The sequence below is a fragment of the Drosophila bipectinata genome, chromosome XL (assembly GCF_030179905.1).
Source record: "Drosophila bipectinata strain 14024-0381.07 chromosome XL, DbipHiC1v2, whole genome shotgun sequence".
In the NCBI taxonomy this organism is placed as follows: Eukaryota; Metazoa; Arthropoda; class Insecta; order Diptera; family Drosophilidae; genus Drosophila; species Drosophila bipectinata.
In genome coordinates, this window is record NC_091734.1 from 15,241,825 (window position 1) to 15,261,119 (window position 19,295).

Below are 19,295 nucleotides of genomic sequence, written 5' to 3' on the forward strand. Positions count from 1 at the left end.
GAAGAATTATTTGGCCTCCCCGTTTGAATCTTATTTCATGGAACCAATAACGCACCTTGTTTAAAAAAACAAAAATATTTTAAATCTTATTAATTTTGGCTCGCTTTAAAATCAAAATGCTTGATACGTTGGTCTCCTTTGCAAAGAAGCGATCAATCAATCAATCAAATACTTAGATATAAAAGCTTATCAGTTTGCTGTCACCTATATCAGATGAATTAGAAAAAACAATGATTGGTCCCAACATCGAAGAAAACCTCGACTGTGCCGATTGTTTGGAAAAATCGATAGTATCGGTCTCGCTATCGGTCACCCCTGGTCTCAAAAAGCGTTGTCAAAGTTGTCAAAGGAACTGCAAACTCAGAATTTCCCACGTGCGTCTTGTTAGTCTAACGAATTTCATTAAAATAATACGTTGCTTTGAATCTGCAATGAGCGACCTCGATTGGGACGATCCGAACTATGTTGAAGGACCCGTAAAGCCCCGAGATTCTGCCCAGATGAATAAAAAGTATGAAAGAAGCATGCGGCGTGATAATGAGCCTCGTAGATATCAAGATGCAGGCAGACAATTCTACGGGAAGAGCCACCGTGGTGATTACGGCGGAAGTGGAGCACGTCGTAGCAACTTCGAGTTAAATGACTTCAGTGAGACGCTCTCTATTGCCCCCGAAATGATTGGAAAGGTTATCGGACGGGCCGGCGACAACATCAAACGGATACAGAATGATTTCAATGTCCGCGTCAAGGTGGACACGGATGACCTAGTGGTTAAAGTCTACGGAAGGCTCCAAAGGAACGTTAGCGATGCAATGAATGTGGTACGAAAACAAGTCTCCGATTCCGGAAGGGGTCGTGATCGTGATGATGGCGGTCGTCGCGATGGCGGATCTAGAAAGCCTTTCGTTGGAAATAATTATGATTTTGCACCTCCGCCCAAGGTGGACACACCCCAACCTGGTGATCTTACGGGCCTCATTGACTGGGATGCTCTAAACAAAGCTTCGGAAAAAGCTGCTGCAGCTCGTTGGGCAAAGTGTCCTCCTCTAACTAAGGACTTTTACGAGGAATCACCCGAAGTGGCTAATTTAAGCCCATCCAAGGCAGAAAAAATACGGAAGCAGAACAACGGGACTACGGTGTCGCATGTTTTTGGGGCAAAAGATGGGGAAACTTTGGCTCCTATACCCAATCCAGTTTGGAAGTTTGAGCAATGCTTCGCAAAGTACCCGGACCTGCTGAACGAGATCATGAAACAGGGATTCTCCAAACCATCGCCCATTCAGGCTCAAGCGTGGCCCATTCTCCTAAAAGGTCACGATATGATTGGGATAGCCCAAACGGGAACTGGCAAGACCTTGGCATTCCTGCTACCCGGGATGATACACACTGAGTATCAAAGTATTCCAAGAGGACAGAGGGGTGGCCCCAACGTCCTTATCCTGGCGCCTACTCGAGAGCTGGCTCTACAGATCGAAATGGAGGTCAAGAAATACCCGTTCCGTGGCATGACATCAGTGTGTATTTACGGCGGAGGCGATCGCCGCAAGCAAATCTCGGTCGTGGAACGCGGAGCTGAGATCATCATCTGCACTCCGGGACGGCTGAATGACCTGGTTCAGGCGAAAGTGATCGATTTAAGCAGCATCACGTACAGTGGCGAGCAAAATTGAGTGTATGTTCACGACTCAGACTTTCGTCACCCATAAATTCATATTCACACAACCAAATCCAAAAATTTTTTTTGTTTTCTATTAATTATTTAATTCCTAATAAATTCTAAGCAAAAACAATGATGATAAAGATGAAATCGAGGAGAGATAAATAAAAAACGAAAAAAACCCACATAAACTCAATTTTGCACGTTTCAAAGAGTTTTAATTTCCAAAATAATATTAATATTTTGTCCAAAGAAATTTATTTGATACGACTTCCTGTACGCGGCCAGGCATGTTATCTACCAAAATTTCTCATATATCTTTAGGAAAGCGTATCCATTCAGCTACAACACGCTCCCAAAGGTTGCCCCTGTTTGATGGACCTGTTTCGTACTGCATGAGCCGTCTTTTCATGATTGACCAAAGATTTTCAATCGGATTGAGGTCGGGACTTTGTTCCGGGGTTTCATTTAATTTCTAAGGTTCCCTTCCAAGCCATTCCTTAACAATTTTCGAAGAGTGCTTCGGATCCCTATCTTATTGAAAAACCATTTCTTTTTCGGAATAAGCACATTTTTCAATAAAAAATGTCTGAAATGAGAAGTACCAAGCTCCTAACACTAAAGGATGCTTCTTTGGCTATAATCAAGAATGTTAGCGAATGGACTGCTAGAAAAACGCTGCGACACATCGGATATATTGCAAGTGTGAAACAAAAACAAACCTGCATTATCCGATAAAAATATTACAGCGCGATTGAAATTTGCAAGGGCACACAAAAATTGGACCGTTGACGATTCAACGTGTTATCTGGTCTGACGAGTCTAAATTTTACCCTTTTCAGTCTGACAGAAAGCAATATTGCTGGCGTAGACCCGGAGATCGAATCCAAAGACACCATGTAAAAGAAACTGTAAGACATGGGGGTGGTGGTATTATAGTTTGGGGATGCTTCACATGGTGGCATGTTGGCCCTCTACAATTAATAGAAGGTATTAGAAAGAGGACTACCTAAAAAACTTGCAGACCAATCTTCCCAATTTTATTGAAAAATGTGCTTATTCCGAAAAAGAAATGGTTTTTCAATAAGATAGGGATCCGAAGCACTCTTCGAAAATTGTTAAGGAATGGCTTGGAAGGGAACCTTAGAAATTAAATGAAACCCCGGAACAAAGTCCCGACCTCAATCCGATTGAAAATCTTTGGTCAATCATGAAAAGACGGCTCATGCAGTACGAAACAGGTCCATCGAACAGGGGCAACCTTTGGGAGCGTGTTGTAGCTGAATGGATACGCTTTCCTAAAGATATATGAGAAATTTTGGTAGATAACATGCCTGGCCGCGTACAGGAAGTCGTATCAAATAAATTTCTTTGGACAAAATATTAATATTATTTTGGAAATTAAAACTCTTTGAAACGTGCAAAATTTAGTTTATGTGGGTTTTTTTCGTTTTTTATTTATCTCTCCTCGATTTCATCTTTATCATCATTGTTTTTGCTTAGAATTTATTAGGAATTAAATAATTAATAGAAAACAAAAAAAATTTTTGGATTTGGTTGTGTGAATATGAATTTATGGGTGACGAAAGTCTGAGTCGTGAACATACGCTCAATTTTGCTCGCCACTGTACTTGGTGCTGGACGAAGCCGATCGTATGCTGGATATGGGCTTCGAGCCGCAGATCCGTCAGGTACTGCTGGACATCCGTCCGGATCGGCAGACAATCATGACCTCGGCAACATGGCCACCTGGTGTGCGTCGGCTTTCCCAGAGCTACATGAAGAATCCTATCCAGCTGTGTGTCGGTTCATTGGACTTGGCGGCCACCCATTCGGTGAAGCAAATAATTGAACTGCTCGAGGACGATGACGAAAAACTAAAAGCAATCAAGTCCTTTGTGAAGAATATGAGTAAAACGGATAAAATAATCGTTTTCTGCGGGCGGAAGGCTCGCGCCGACGACTTGTCCAGTGATCTGACATTGGATGGCTTTTACACTCAGTGCATTCATGGAAACCGGGACCAAAGCGATCGTGAGCAAGCCATTGCCGACATTAAGTCCGGTGTTGTCCGCATTCTCGTTGCCACCGATGTGGCTTCGCGAGGCTTGGACATTGAGGACATCTCGCACGTTATTAACTATGACTTTCCGCGTAATATTGAGGAGTATGTGCATCGTGTGGGCCGAACTGGACGCGCCGGACGCAAAGGTACCTCCATTAGCTTTATTACCCGCGAAGACTGGGGTATGGCCAAGGAGCTCATCAACATCCTGAAGGAGGCAGAGCAAGAGGTTCCTGAAGAACTTTACAATATGGCCAAGCGCTTCCAGGCAATGAAGAACCGACGAGGTGACGGGGACGGAGGTTGTTCCGACGGAGGTCGCTTTGGAGGAAATAGAAGAGGCGGACGCGACTTTGACCGATTCCAGTACTAAATACCTAATACGCTCAGGTTAAGAAAAACCTTTGAAAACTATTGGAAAATTCTGAATATTAATACTTGCCAGAGAAAAAAAATATATGAAATAAATGAATATTAATACTATATTAAAGCAAGAGAAAAAAATTAAAAGCATTTATTTTTGATAGATAGTTTTAATATAAAACCAGGGCTATTTGGTGATGAAAGGCCAAATGTTTGAGTAGCCTTTATTACGCTCCATAGAGAATACCTTATAATGTCTTTCCCAATCATCTTGAATTCTATTTAATACAGAGTTGATCGCATCATTTTATGTCCATCTAACATATAACAAGAAAGGAAAGCTAACTTCGGGCAGAGCCGAAGTTTATATACCCTTGCAGTTAAAACCGGATATATATCGCAAACATCGGATATAGTGGCCGATCCCTATGGGAATAGGAATATATAATCCAATTTATTACAATACAAAATCTAAAAAAAGTCCCAAACTTCTATCTTCAAAAATACGAAAGTTGATATTTCTACCAAATACCATTTCCGATCGTTCAGTTATATGGCAGCTATGGGATATAGTCGGCCGATCCTAATGAAATTTGGTAGGTTGGATCAACTGACCAAGAATTAAATCTGTACTAAGTTCCAGCTTTCTATCTTCAAAAACACGAAAGTTGGGTCATTTCCGATCGTTCAGTTATATGGCAGCTATAGGATATAGTCGGCCGATCCTTATGAAATTTGGCATGTCGTATTATTTTGCCAAAAATAGCTCTCATGTCAAATTTGAACTCTCTAACTCTAAAAACACCAAAGGTATACCATTTCCGATCAATCAGTTATATGGCAGCTATAGGATATAGTCGGCCGATCCGGGCCGTTCCGACTTATATACTGCGTGCAAAGGAAAGAAGGGTGTGTGCAAAGTTTCAAGTCGATAGCTTTAAAACTGAGAGACTAGTTCGCGTAGAAACAGACAGACAGACGGACAGACGGACAGACGGACATGCTCATATCAACTCAGGAGGTGATCCTGATCAAGAATATATATACTTTATAGGGTCGGAGATGTCTCCTTCACTGCGTTGCACACTTTTGACCAAAATTATAATACCCTCTGCAAGGGTATAAAAAGGAGCCGTGTAGGCAAGCATTCTTTGCTTTTCAATCAGCTATTTTGTTTTCCCAAATGTTTGCATGGCTGGGTATGTGCTAAACTACTACTTTTGATAGTCTAGTACAATTTTATATTTTGGTATATATATTCGGTCAATATAATTGTTGGAGCTGTTATTTTTAAGAGTTTGAATAGCGCCAAGGCTATCCGTCAACATGTTTATCGTTGAAAAGCAGTTGGAAATCGCAAAATCAATTGCTCTTTCCAAAGCTTTAGTGGTCATAGACGACAGCTTTTTGTTAGTATAGAAACTATCAACTGTATTTGAAACCAAACCGTTCGTGTAGAAAATTTCCATGTTCATATAATTTATCCATGTTCAATTTTTCATTAAATAAAGTAAAAATAATGACTTCATTAGCTTGATTTTTGAAAACGGAGATACCTTTAAAAAAAATTGTGTCTAAAGATCATTTTTGATGGAAAGTAAAAATAGGGTTGATAAGAGCAATATGATTAAAAATGTTTTTTTATTTAGTATAGATTCTAAGAAAACTTGTGTTAGTTTATGAGTATGAAAGAGGTAAGAGTGAAGCAGTTGGAACTCTGTACGCGAAGGATTTGGCTAACTCTTTAGCTGTGGTAAATTCAATTCTGTAAATGGGTGGGAGTTCAGCAGCGAGATGAAAAATAATTTTAACTCGAGTTGATTTAAAAAGAAAATGGGAAAAGTTTGCGTGGGAATTTATGATATACAGGCATACCCAAACCTAGGTCTAATAACGTCTTTATAGGAGAAGGGATTTACTGGGATGACCTCCGAAGAGACAACCATCAAGCATTTGGAGAAACATATTTGTTTGGTTTGGTTTCAAAATCGTTTTTTTAATGTGTGGAACAGAAGAGTTTTTAACACTTATAATTCTACCCAAATAGTTGACGTTATTCACATTATTTAAGGTGATATTATTAAACTGAACATTTAAATGTCTTCTTCTAAGGTTGAAATTAATAGTGGCTGATTAGAAGAATAAAGAAATTAACTTTCTGCTCGAATTTAGTTTCAGACAACGATAAATTCTTATCATAACAGACTTAAAAAAAATCGTCCGCGTATTGGAAAAGAGTACTATAATCGTTTCTTAGATTATGAAGTTCAAGTGTGTAAAGGTTTAACTGAATTGGGTTAAGATAGCTTCCCTGACTAACCCCTTTATCGACTGAAACCTCTGCCTTGCCCATAGTTAGAATTTTTTTATTAAGTTTGGGAGCGATTAAAACGAAATTTACTTATTTTCTACCTAAGATAGGAATTTGTGCAGCGTCAAAAGCTTTGTTTAGGCCAAGTATTGCTGCTGTTACGTGGAAGCCACAAACTTTTAAATTAGCTATGGTGTTGATTCAATCAATATGAAATGCATTGATGCAATGGATCAATATCCATTAGGCCGTAGAATGGTTTCTCCTAAAAGCATAGAACCTTGGAGGGAGAATATCATGTCTATTTATGTGATTCTCCATACTCAACTTAATTAAATCCTTTAAGTATTTGAAAATTACACTTAAAAGGCAATTACGTTTGTAATTACCTTAAAGTCAATGTTTTTCTTTGGTACAGGAACAAATTTTATTCTACGCCAAATGTGTAGAGTAACGGTTTAGGGGACATGCTCATATCAACTTAGGTGGTGATCCTGATCAAGAATATGTAAACTTTCTAGGGTCGGAGATGTCTCCTTCACTGCGTTGCACACTTGGACAAAATTATAATACCTCTGCAAGGGTATAAAAAAGATTATGTAGATACATATAAAACCTCTTGACGAGGTAAAACCCCGGTGCGAAGTCCACAAGCCACGGCCAAAATATCTGATATCCGTTTTTGGGACGAACAAATTTAATATTGATAAGATACGAACTATCCTTCAACGACACGTGTATGCTTTTTATTTAGTTTTCCTTCCACGTACCCAAGCTTCTGTCATCAAAAATATCAAAGCTGGGTCATTTTATATCGTTTATTTATATGACAGCTATATAGTAGCCGATCCTTTAACGATATTCTCAGCATCAAATTTGTGTTTCATACTTTTGCGCTTGGGCAAAAAAAACAACTACAGCCTCCCTACTAATACCTACGGCCATACTACCTATTCAGTAGGGCAGCAAACCGAAATGTCTATACCTCTCCTAAAAATTATCCGATTTGACTGCTTTTGATTTTTAAGTGTACATAGATTAGCCGTTCGAGCAGTTTGGCATCTAAACATTTTCTAAAAACATTAACGAACTGGCGCTACAACCAGATCTCTATTTTTGGGGGAGGGAGTTGGCGTGGCAAAATTTTGACACCAACTTGATCTGCGCTTAAGATCCCAAGTACCAAGTCTAAAAATTCTACCTCATAGTCTTATACCCTACGCGTTCAGAATTTTTAAATACAATCCCTTGAACCAAATAAAGAACATAAGCTTCTCTAGGGAGACTATTAAAAACATAGAGACCAAGACCCATCATCTAAAAGAACGCTTAGATTCAATAGCTCCCAAAGTTAGTTAGAAAGTAGAGGGAGCTAAAAACGGTTTAGGCTCATGATGAAAATCATTTCGGGTGACATGGACGCGTCGAACACAGACAAAATAAGATCTAAATTCCACAAAATACACAAGTTGGGCACTTCTGTGACAGATTTGACTGAGATTGCAGATTTAAACTGACAGATTAAATCTACAAGGTAAAATAAATAACGAATGCATTATTCGTTTTAAAAATATTACAAAGCACATTAACGAAGATCGAAAGATTATATGTAAATTATAAGAAAGTTTATAGAAAATGTCCCTGTTTCGGTTACTTACATTAACCGCAACCGGGACCTTTTCTATAAACTCTCCCAAGAACAGAAGGAGATTCATCTTCTTTAATTTTTAAATCGTATTAACTTTAATAAGAGTGTACTAACCAATAATATTAAAAACATAGCGGAGAGCAATCTCCTCATCAAACTAAAATTCATTTTTAATACGAAAGAAATAGAATATACTCGAATTTTTATAATGAAACAGAACTTTGAGTTAGAAAACGATATCAAATTATATAAAATATTTAAACACTGAAACAATAGCCAACGAGCCAAAATAATTTTCTTAATCCAAAAACCCACAATTAATACTAATATATGCCACCTATAAACAAAATTAGATTACGTAAAAGATAAGAGTCAAAAAATTGCGAAAGTGTACCTATGCCACGGGGAAGATACTTCGGATCCCAAGTCTCAAAATAAATGCGTGGCGGAAATCTTATCAGGAACACCAGCGACATTCGGGGCAAAGGAAACCGACCAGGAGTAACGGATCTGGCAATCAGAGGGCGTAAGCATCGTCCTAATCAACATCCTAATAATTTCTTCGTGTGCTGAAAAATTCAACTTCACCGGTACAGGCCTATTAGAAATAAAAGACTGTCCCACTACTATCAACGTTATTATGTACAGAGGCAATATTGGTGAATTCAACGAACTCTTGAACGTAACTTTAGAATAAAAAAAATTTTACGATAATGAACGAGATTAGCGAGACAGCGATCGAAGACCGCCTTTACATACTATTGGTAAGGAATAGCCACAATGGCAATAATCTCAATCCTGATCAGGAGAAAAAACAACCAACAACACTTTTTACCCCTGAAACAACACTGCAACTCGTGTCGACCATGCCTTCACTCTGGCCGTCACTTCACTCTAGGAGGGGAGGAGTTACCGACGACGTCACTAGCCAGTGAAGTCACGGTCACCTATTGCCACTGCACATCGTGTCTACACCTCGATGACACCCAATACGGTCAGCGCCCGGTCGTATGCTGACTAGGAGGATCATCGCAAGCACAAGTATCCGGCCCATTGCTGAGCTAGGCACTTTTGCAGCCTATACACATTCATTCTTTGTCTTACTTTAAACTTCTTTGTAAAACCTTTCGGGAGAATATACTCAGATCATCATTAGAATCCAAAGGCATTGGTCTCAATATAATTCAAATCGTAAAATACTTACACCACTAAAACACCTTCAAAATCACTCCACTCCCTCCATTTGGTAACTCGCGCCTAAAAGTTCTGTCTACAAATACAGCTTATAATATTTTGTTCTTAATCTTGAAGAATAATAAGTGGTGAAAATAAATATAGCCGAACTTTGTTTGTCATTCAGGATTGATTCGTTTCTTGCCATTCAAAACACTTGGAAATCCTCAAGGTATTTATAAGATGTTTATATTTATTATACCCTTGCAGAGGGTATTATAATTTTGTCCAAAAGTGTGCAACGCAGGAAAGGAGACATCTCCGACCCTATAAAGTATATATATTCTTGATCAGGATCACCTCCTGAGTTGATATGAGCATGTCCGTCTGTCTGTTTCTACGCGAACTAGTCTCTCAGTTTTAAAGCTATCGGCTTGAAACTTTGCACACACCATTCTTTTCTTTGCACGCAGTATATAAGTCGGATCGGCCCGGATCGGCCGACTATATCTTATAGCTGCCATATAACTGAACGATCGGAAATGACCCAACTTTCGTGTTTTTGAAGATAGAAGCTTGGGACTTTTTTTTAGATTTTTCATCGTAATTAATTGGTTTTATTGTGATGTAATCATAAGGTTCGGCCAACTTCATCCGATGTTTGCGATATATATCCGGTTTTAACTGCAAGGGTATATAAACTTCGGCTCCGCCCGAAGCTTTCCTTTCTTGTTTTAGTTTAGTGTATGTAAAAATATTTTAGGTAATAACAAAGTAACCAATTCAAACAATTTCTGATTCAAACAATCATCGTAACAAAGTTAGACATACATATATGAAATATCAGCAAAATGCACAAAAGTCGTCCATATTTGACTACACTCTCCAATGAGCCACGGCCAGGACACTTTCGCATGTAAGTTATGAAGTAATCGAACTACTCATTTAATGTGATATTAAATTCTTATTATTATTTTTTTCTCTAAAGGACTAATTCAAAATTTGAAAACGAATGTAGGTTGCTTTCCAAGGTGCAAAAAAGTTTAGGTGATATCAATGTAAAACGAAACAAAGAAGACAACATAATTTTACTGACGCACAAAGTTTCACCAGCCACTGTTGTGGTAAAAAACATTCAAGACAATAAACACACTGACACTATAATAAATATAAGGGATCATTATTTCATGTGCCACGCAATCATTTTAAAACTTTACTCAAAACAAATGTTTAAAAATTTGGAAAAAAATATGTTGAATATTTCCACACGTCAATTGTCTCCAAATGGCTTTAGTAATGTTTATCAATGGATGATTTCGGAAATGGGAAAAATACCCATGCTTAATATGCCCGAAGTTCTCAGAGCTGCATCATATTTGGAAATAACTGAGCTTCTTGAGCATGCCTGGAACGTTCTAAATAGTCATATCTATACTAATTTTTCAGCATTTAATATAATGTTTGAAGAGCGCCACGCCTATGAACTGGATGAAATTAACGAATTGATGGCTAGCCGCATATCCAAAGCAACTTTGGTAATACTATCCAGTCGTGAGTTTCTTTGCCTCAATGAAAATCAGGTGTGCCATTTGCTAGCATCCAGCTCTTTGGCAGTAAACTCAGAAATGGAGGTGAGTTAATTAGAAGGAAAAGGAAGTAACAAAAAAGTATACCATTTTATTTTTAAAACTCTTTTTATTTATTTATATATATAGTTTATATTACTTTATATCCTTGCAGAGGGGATTCTAATTCTGGTCAAAAGTCCAACGCAGTATATGAGACTTCTCCGACCCCATATACTTGATCAGGACCAACATCTGAGTTGAGCATGCCCGTCTCTCTGTCTGTCTGTCCATTTGTCTATAACTCATTGATCGGAAATGCCAAAACTTTGGTATTTCTAAAGTTAGAGAGATTATCTTTTCTATGGGTTGTACTTCAAGTCAACTGATCAAGCCTAACAAATTACCGGGATAGGGATCGGCCAACTAAATCTTCGTATTCGTATGAGTATCGGCCAACTTTATCCGATTTTTGCTATTTATATCCGATCTTTACTGCAAGGGTATATCAACTTCGGAAACGCACGAAGTTAGCTTTCCTTTCTTGTTTTTCTTTGACGTAAAAAAACCTTCTATTTTGTGTCGTTTCAGTTATTATACAGTGCTTTTATGTGGCTTAATCATTTGTGGCCATGTCGCAGATCCAGCACAGCTAAAATCCTACAAAATATTCGATTTGCTTTTATGTCTCCAACAATGTTGGACAAGTTTAAAAAATTGGAATGCCACAATACAGGCACCTTTAGCAAAATTTTTAATGAATTTACTAATCTACCAAAACTAACACAGCTTATTCAGGATGCATTATTTTGTAGCACCTTAGTAATAACCACAAACAACGAACCAACTTACATTAAAGAAAATTTAGAATACACTCAAATCAAGTCGCTAGCTCCACGTCGTTGGATGTTCGATACTCGATGTGAACATCACCTATCAATGAGACAACAATGCCCCAATATGCAATACATATCGTTTGAACAATTTAAAAATTATTTATATATATTAGAGAAGTCTGAAAGAGATTTTGACCAGTTCATGGAATGTGGAGATGATAATGAAGATTCCAAGAAACAAGAAGATTGTCAAATTGAAACTAGCTTGGGCAAAATAACGATACATTCTATGTTGAATGTCAAGCACTTATCACAGTACATAAAACTTTTGACTGGAAAAATAAATTTGAATTAAGCAATCACATAATATATACTTGATAATTGCATGTTTAAAATAATATAATAAAGAATCTGTAAATACAGTCGCATACCAATCTCAAGTCGGGGCTTTTTACTGCTGTAATCTAGGGTACCATCCACAGGCTAATTTGTTTTGTCGTGAAATGGTGTACGCGAGGAAGCTATTCACTCCATACACAAATGATTATGTTTTTAGGTTACCATAAATCCTAGTCCACCTGGAAACCACTGAATCATTTCGTCCCATTCCTTGGAAGCTATGAAATGACCGGGAGTGCTCATACAAGCGTCAAGGACATTTTTTGTTGAAGATTTTTGGAAATTTTAAGGAACTTCAGACTCTGATAAATAAAGACAACCCCCCAATAATAACCTTACAAGAGACACACCTAATGCAAAGCAATATTTATGCTATCCCTAAAAGTTATGCAATGCTTTGACTCGGCACCTCACAGTCATACGGTGGTGTGGCAATTCTAATACACAAAACAATAGAGTTTAAAGAAATCATCTTAGGATTCGACTTTGACGCTCTATTATTGAAATATGCTCTAGGAAAAAAATTAACATTATATCAACATACCTCCAACCTAAAGCTATCTTAAATGTTAGTAGTCTTCATTTCGTACTCAGTCCACCTAAAAATAAACCTAAAGCGATCACCTACCGATCGTAACCAACCTGTTAATAAAAACCCCAATAAGCCCAAATAAAATAATACTTAGCAGTGCACATCTGCGCATTCCAATGGCCTTCCCAACAGTTACCTAAAGGACGCCCTGGTGGAACAAAACTCTTCAAACCTTCTGCAAATCAAAAAAACAAGCATGGAAGTTATTTAAAAGAAATATTACCAAAGAGAACAAAATAGATTTCAGGAGAAAGAATGCCCTTTTTCGACGTGAGTTAAAAACAGTGTACCCTTTGCCATAGCAGAAAGCGACACCTATGCGCCGCATTAGGCAGGAAGGTGCGCCATCTGTGGGAGATAATGGGTTATATAGAATGAGGAGGCGCCTGGAATAATTAAATCCAGGAGTTCGCCATTTGTGGACTCCAGGAGGCTGCCCGCCTTAAATCCCGCGTCGGTCTGGCTAGAGAGATTTGGGGAGAGCATTCCCTAACCAGCCTTACATAAGAGCAGACGGTTATATCAACTAATGGAAGATAAAAAAAAAAGAAAACCCAATCTTTGCAAGTCTTTTGTTTGTTGGATTCGAGATTCGAGTCCTAGTGTCAGCTTCGTAAAACCTGAGTGAGTGTGGAAATGAAAAAAAGCAAATAATTAGAGGGCAGTTTTTTATGGTGCGTTTATGTTGGGTCTGTTACTAGGTGGCCGGCCAGAGCGGAAACACCAGCAGACACATTGGAGGCCGAAAAGAAAAAGGAGGACTCCGGGCGTTCCGGTGGGACCGACGGCGCAGATCAGCATCTCCGGGCATATAGCAGCGACCAGCACTTCCGATCGGGTACCGCCCGCGAGTTCGCTGTGAGACAAACGAGCGAACGGACAAGAGGGAAGATTGGTGTTTAGTTCATCGCGACGAGGGGCTCCGAGCGGGAGTAAACCGGCGGTTGCACCGGCGACAAGGCCATCGAAGACAAGGAGAATCGGTCCATATATTTTTTTTGTGTTGTTCAGTGATGGTTGGTGGAAAATTCTACTAACCATGGTGCGTCAGAAGTCATAAGTATTTGACGACCAAGTTCTTCCCCAGTCCAATAGAGTGAGGTATATGCTTAGCCCCACCAGCAAAAAGATAAGAGAAATGTGCCCTTATTGTTTTGGTCCCCGACACCACAGCGAAAATTTTTAAACTAGCAAAGGATAAATTTATTTAAAACAAAAAGAAAAAAATAAATAATAATAATAATACTTTTAAGTTTTGTAGGAAAAACAAAGAGGAAAAATTTTGGTTGATGCTAAACTTTTGCTAAATAATTTTTAAACATTAGGTAAACATTTAAAACATGCCTTATTAAATTTTATGTAAAATAAGTAGGTTTATAAAGAAAATTCTTATTTGTGAAGTGTCCCCCACTTCCCCTTTCATCACCGACGAAAGCGCTTTCGACGAGGGATGCTAAAGAGGCAAATCGTGAGTAAACCTATTTTATGTATTATTTTATTTTATGGCATGATCTCCCGAATATAAAATCGTATATATATTTATTCAATCAGAAGACCAAAATTTAGTTTCCCCTTTTTTTCCTAAAATTTTTTTTGTTGTTTTAATTCGTTAATGTTAATTTGCTCTAAATGTCTTTTTAATTTTAATTTAATTTTCTGAATTAGTCTGATAAATAGGTGTAAGTTTCGAATTTACATTGACCGTCGTCATTTGAGTTATGCGTTCGAGGATAGTTTGTAAGATGTTCATTATTAGTCTAGTCCAATAAATAATTATAATGTTCTAAATTCGGTATTTTAGCCGCAGCGGCAGTTTAATGTGTAGGAGAAGCCAAAAGACAAAGGGGTCACTCGCATGGAGCGGGGCTGAGTGACCTAAGGTAGGGTGGGCAAATATGAGTCGCCCCTAAAACACCTGGGTGACTCCGGGTTAGCCGAGGAAGGATAGCAGCTCCCTAGCCATAGGGGGATTTCGGGACTCATTACCGGAGCATGTCTTGTCGCGAGCACGCAATTTAAAATCAAGATCCATACTTGTGATGGGCACCGCTGGGAACTGTCAAATAACACGCCCCTTGCCGACGAGCCGAAGCCGGATATCATAGCGTGCGCTGGCTCCCAGCCGCAACACCAGCCCTTCCCCATAATTGGTTACTACTGTAGCAATCGTTACAACGGTTACAAAATAAGCCATTCGAAACTCTTGACATTCAAAACTCAAAACAATCCTCTTGAAAACCTAACCGATCAACAAGATATTGCTAATGTGTTCTACCCAATCTGGTCGACCGACTCTCATCACGACAAGTTTTCTAACGAATTTCATACATGTAAAAATAATATTCTAAATAACTCATTATAACCTCCTCCAAGTAAGAAAGCTGCTCCAATAGAAGAAAACATAACCTTCCTTGAATTTTTTTCCGCCCTGGCTTCTTTAAAAGGGAAAACTCCGGGCTTAGAAAGAATCAACTATCCAATGGTTAAAGCCTTACCTACGACCATAAAATACAGACTTATTGAACTTTACAACAAAATACTACATATTCATATACCACAACAATATAAAATTAGTATAATTTTACCCCTCCTCAAACCGGAAAAAGATAGGACAGATCTAGCTTCATATCGCCCAATCTCCCTCAATTACTGTCTCGCTAGGTTACTAGACAAAATATTCACAAAAAGCTATGGTGGCTTGTGAGCTCACATAAACTCTTACACAACAGCCAAACTGGATTTTGGAAGGGCAACTCGATAGTGGATAGTCTGTTGTTTACTGACTATCTTATTAGCGAGGCCCTTAATACAAAAAACCACCTATAAATTCTTTCCCTCGATTTCTGCAAGGCATTTGACAAAATTGGTATACACGCAGACAGATGCGACTGACAGACTGTCTCAACGCCCGCAGTATCTTTTGCTATGGATGAGGGGCCTCGATGTCAAAATGCAACCCGTCGGAAAACCAGAGAGGGGATGCAACAAGCAACGTGAAGGCGTCGTATCCAAGACAATAAAAAACGATAATAGTACTCAGACAGAACTTACGATAAGTCTGTCTCCGCTCAAGAAGGAGCACAAACTTTACGAAACATTACCAGATAGATTCATTCAGTTCAAGACCTATCATATTCGCGAGGCAAATTATGGGGAAGCAAGAGAACGGATCCTAGGGAACGTCAACTCTTGTGAGAGAGAGACTGGACGTTCGAAAATAAAAATACAGAGATTTTGGAGGGAAGTTCAGACGTGTCGGCAGTAGTTAGTCTCGACGATAATTTTGAACTCAGATAACACGCTTTATACAGGGATTAAAATAGAGAAGAACCGATACCTAGCGTTACTGGACTCAGGCGCGTCCACAAGTTGCATAGGGGGCAAAGCAGCTATTGAATTGGCAAAGACGACGCATTATGCTAACGAAGCATTATGCAACGTCACGGCAAAAATTAGAACGGAGATCTATCGGAATCTTAGAAAGTCGATCGAGTCGATTTTGTAATCCTAGATCTTAAGAAAGACGTCTAGTTAGGGATAGGTTTCTGGCGACAATTCGGATTACTAGATGCAATTGTGGGACAAGAGCAATTAGTTCCCTAAACTCACGCGCTTTCGAGCAGAAACAAGAGCAGATGCTAGATTTAGTCATAACACAGTTGCCCTCCTATGAAAAAAAACGGTTTAGGGAGAACACCGGTGTTGGAACTTAGCATTGATGTTGGTGATGCAAAGCCTGTCAAGCAGCGACATTGGCCGATCTCACCAGCAAAAGATGAAATGATGTTTAAAGAAGTAGAGAACATGTTGGCATTAGGAATAATAGAGGATTCCAAGAGTTGATGGAGTAGCAATTGCGTTCTTGTTAGAAAGGGACCCAAGGTTCGATTTAGATTCCAGGGAAGTAAACAAACTCACGATCAAGGATGCGTATCCACTACCTCATGTGGATAGCATACTTAGTCGATTGCCACCAGCTAGGTACATTACGGGACTAGATATGAAACACGCGTTCTGGCAAATACCAATGGAAGAGAAGTCACAGTTCACAGTCTTCACTATTCCCAACAGACCATTGTATCAGTACAAAGTAATGCCTTTTGGTCTTTGCGGCTCAAACTCTGTGCAGGTTAATGGACATAGTTATACCACCAACCGTGCGCACGAGAGTATTCGTATACTTAGACGATTTTCTAGTTTTGTCAGAAGATTTCGAGTCACATCTGAAACTACTCGAAGAAATCGCAAGCCATTTGCGAAAGCCAAACCTGACAATTAATATAGCCAAGTCGAAGTTTTGCATGACTGAGATTAGATATTTAGGATATGTCATTGGGCACGGCCAATTGAAAGTCGACCCAGAAAAGGTCAGTTTTCCAGTTCCCAACTCCGCGAAACAGCTGAGATGATTTCTCCGATTGTCAGGGTGGTACAGGCGGTTTGGGGACAACTACGCTACAATCGCGACCCCACTGACAGACCTTCTTAAAAAGAACAAGAAACTCGAGTGGAATAAGTAAATAAAGCAGATGTTGACGTCGTCACCAATTCTGCGGATGCCTGACTTCCAGAAACAGTTCGTTTTTTTAAGTGTACGGGCTAGGATGTGTGTTGGCGCAAAGGAATGAAGACGGCGTAATTGCCTATAGCATACATGTCAGAAAAATTGTCGAAGGCCCAACACAACTATTCCGTTACGGAATGTTGGAATGTTTAGCAGTTATAAAAGAAATAGAGAAGTTTAGAGCCTATATTGAATTTTTATATATCCTATGTTGGATTTCCAAGTCGTCACTGATCATGCCGCACTGCGATGGCTTTTGAAGCAGAAAGACTTAAGAGATCGTTTGGAAAGGTGGGCTTTGAAGTTACGCGGACTCAAATTGAAAATAGAACACCGCAAGGGCTCACAGAACATCGTAGCAGATGCATTGTCGCGTCGCGAAGAAGGAACAATAGATGAGCTAATGGATGGTCCACTATCCTATTATTGACTTAGATTCCGAAGAGTTCAATTCAGCGCAATACAACAGTTACGAGAACAGATGAGAGCCAATCAAGACAGGTTACCGGATTTTAAAATTGTCGACTAGTTTGTTTACAGAAGCATCAAGCGGAGATGAAGTGCACGAACAATAAGCGTGGAAACTGTACGTTCCAGTCAACTTAGTTGACGATGTGATATCGCGAGGTCACAATCCTCCCGATTCGGCTCACATTGGCATGGCCAAGATGATCGAGAAGCTAAAGCTATATTTATACTGGCCAGGGATGGTAACTCAAATTCGTAGCTACGTCTCTGAGTGCCCCGTTTGTAAAACGTGCAAGAGTGCAAACACCATACTGAGACCACCGTTAGGGAAACCCACAGTATCGGAAAGACCGTTCCAGAAACTTAATATCGACTTGCTAGGACCTTACCCTAGGTCTAAGAAGGGAGGAAATTTCATTTCCTACACCCTTTGCGTAAGTTTACCGCCGATAGGATCTATGACTACCTAGATAGACAAGTGTTTTATACATTTGGTGTTCCGGAGTCAATTTTAACAGATAACGGATCCCAATTCAAGTCAGGTCAATTTAAAGCATTTTTAACTCGGTTTGGAGTCAAGCACATATTCACGGCTACCTATCCACCGCAAGCTAAGGCGAGCGAACGTGTAAACCGATCTATACTAGCAGCAATTAGGGCGTACATAGATAGCGATCATACAAACTGGGATTCAAACATCGACCAGATAAGTGCATTTTTAAAGTCGAGTGTGCATCGGAGTACGGGATTTTCGTCGTGTTTCCGAGATTACGAGCTACTCAAGATATTAAATGCTTTAACGGACGATGTAGCGTTGAAAACACCGGACTTATTATTGTTGGCTCGAAAGAAAGCGAAAGAAAGAATCAATCAGTGTCATGAAGCAAACGCCAAAATTTACAATTTACGTAAATAAAACGTAAGTAAATAATGTGGCAAAGAAGTTCAGCAGTAAGCTAGCACCAGTGTTTATCAAAGCAACGATTTTTGATTTATAGTTTTGATATTCTCTTATGGCGCAAACGCGTATGAAGTTTATTTTCAATTTAATATTGAAGAGAGAACTTATTATAATGGAATAGACAGTTATGATTTGGGTCTGTTGCTTTTGTGATGCGGTTTTCAGTTACCTCCGAAGTCGTTTGAATCGGTAGAGAACATTTTTACAAGGGATACCCAATAGAACCATATCGAGGTATCAAGAAAGGTTACTTACATTAACCGCAACTGGGACATTTTCTATAAACTCATTTCTACAGGGTGACAATAAATAACCCGGACAAACATTTTTGATCATAACTTTTTAAGGAACTGTATTTGAGAAAAAATGCAGATACACAACTATTAAATAGGTATTGTGTTAACTTATATTCAGCTGGTTTCGTAGTGGCTTCCTTGGGCTGCGATGCAGAGCCCTAAACGTTTCTGGAAATTTAGCGCAATGGGCCGCAGGAGGTTCTTCCGATAATCGATCCCATTCTCGGAGCAATGATTGCTTCAGCGCCTCCAAACTTATGTGGCATTAAGCACATGCCCTGGGCTCCAAAATAGACCACACACTATAGTCCATCGGATTAAGATCTGGCGAGTAAGGTGACCATTCACTGCATGTGATAAAGTCCGGGAAATTGGTTTTGCACCAGTCCTGAGT

General features: G+C 39.2%; 1 protein-coding gene and 1 long non-coding RNA gene across 2 annotated transcripts; both read left to right on the top strand.

Moving 5' to 3' along the window:
* The first annotated feature begins 207 nt into the window (after window positions 1-207).
* On the top strand, window positions 208-4,162 carry LOC108125584 (probable ATP-dependent RNA helicase DDX43). Its single transcript, XM_043209960.2, has 2 exons — window positions 208-1,651; window positions 3,288-4,162. The coding sequence occupies exons 1-2, from the start codon at window positions 231-233 to the stop codon at window positions 4,096-4,098; spliced, it is 2,232 nt and encodes a 743-aa protein (XP_043065895.2). The 5' UTR covers window positions 208-230; the 3' UTR covers window positions 4,099-4,162.
* Window positions 4,163-8,714: 4,552 nt separating this feature from the next.
* On the top strand, window positions 8,715-11,981 carry LOC138926197 (uncharacterized). Its single transcript, XR_011442588.1, has 4 exons — window positions 8,715-8,729; window positions 9,984-10,136; window positions 10,209-10,851; window positions 11,377-11,981. It is a non-coding gene; the product is annotated as an uncharacterized lncRNA (long non-coding RNA).
* Window positions 11,982-19,295: the final 7,314 nt, after the last annotated feature.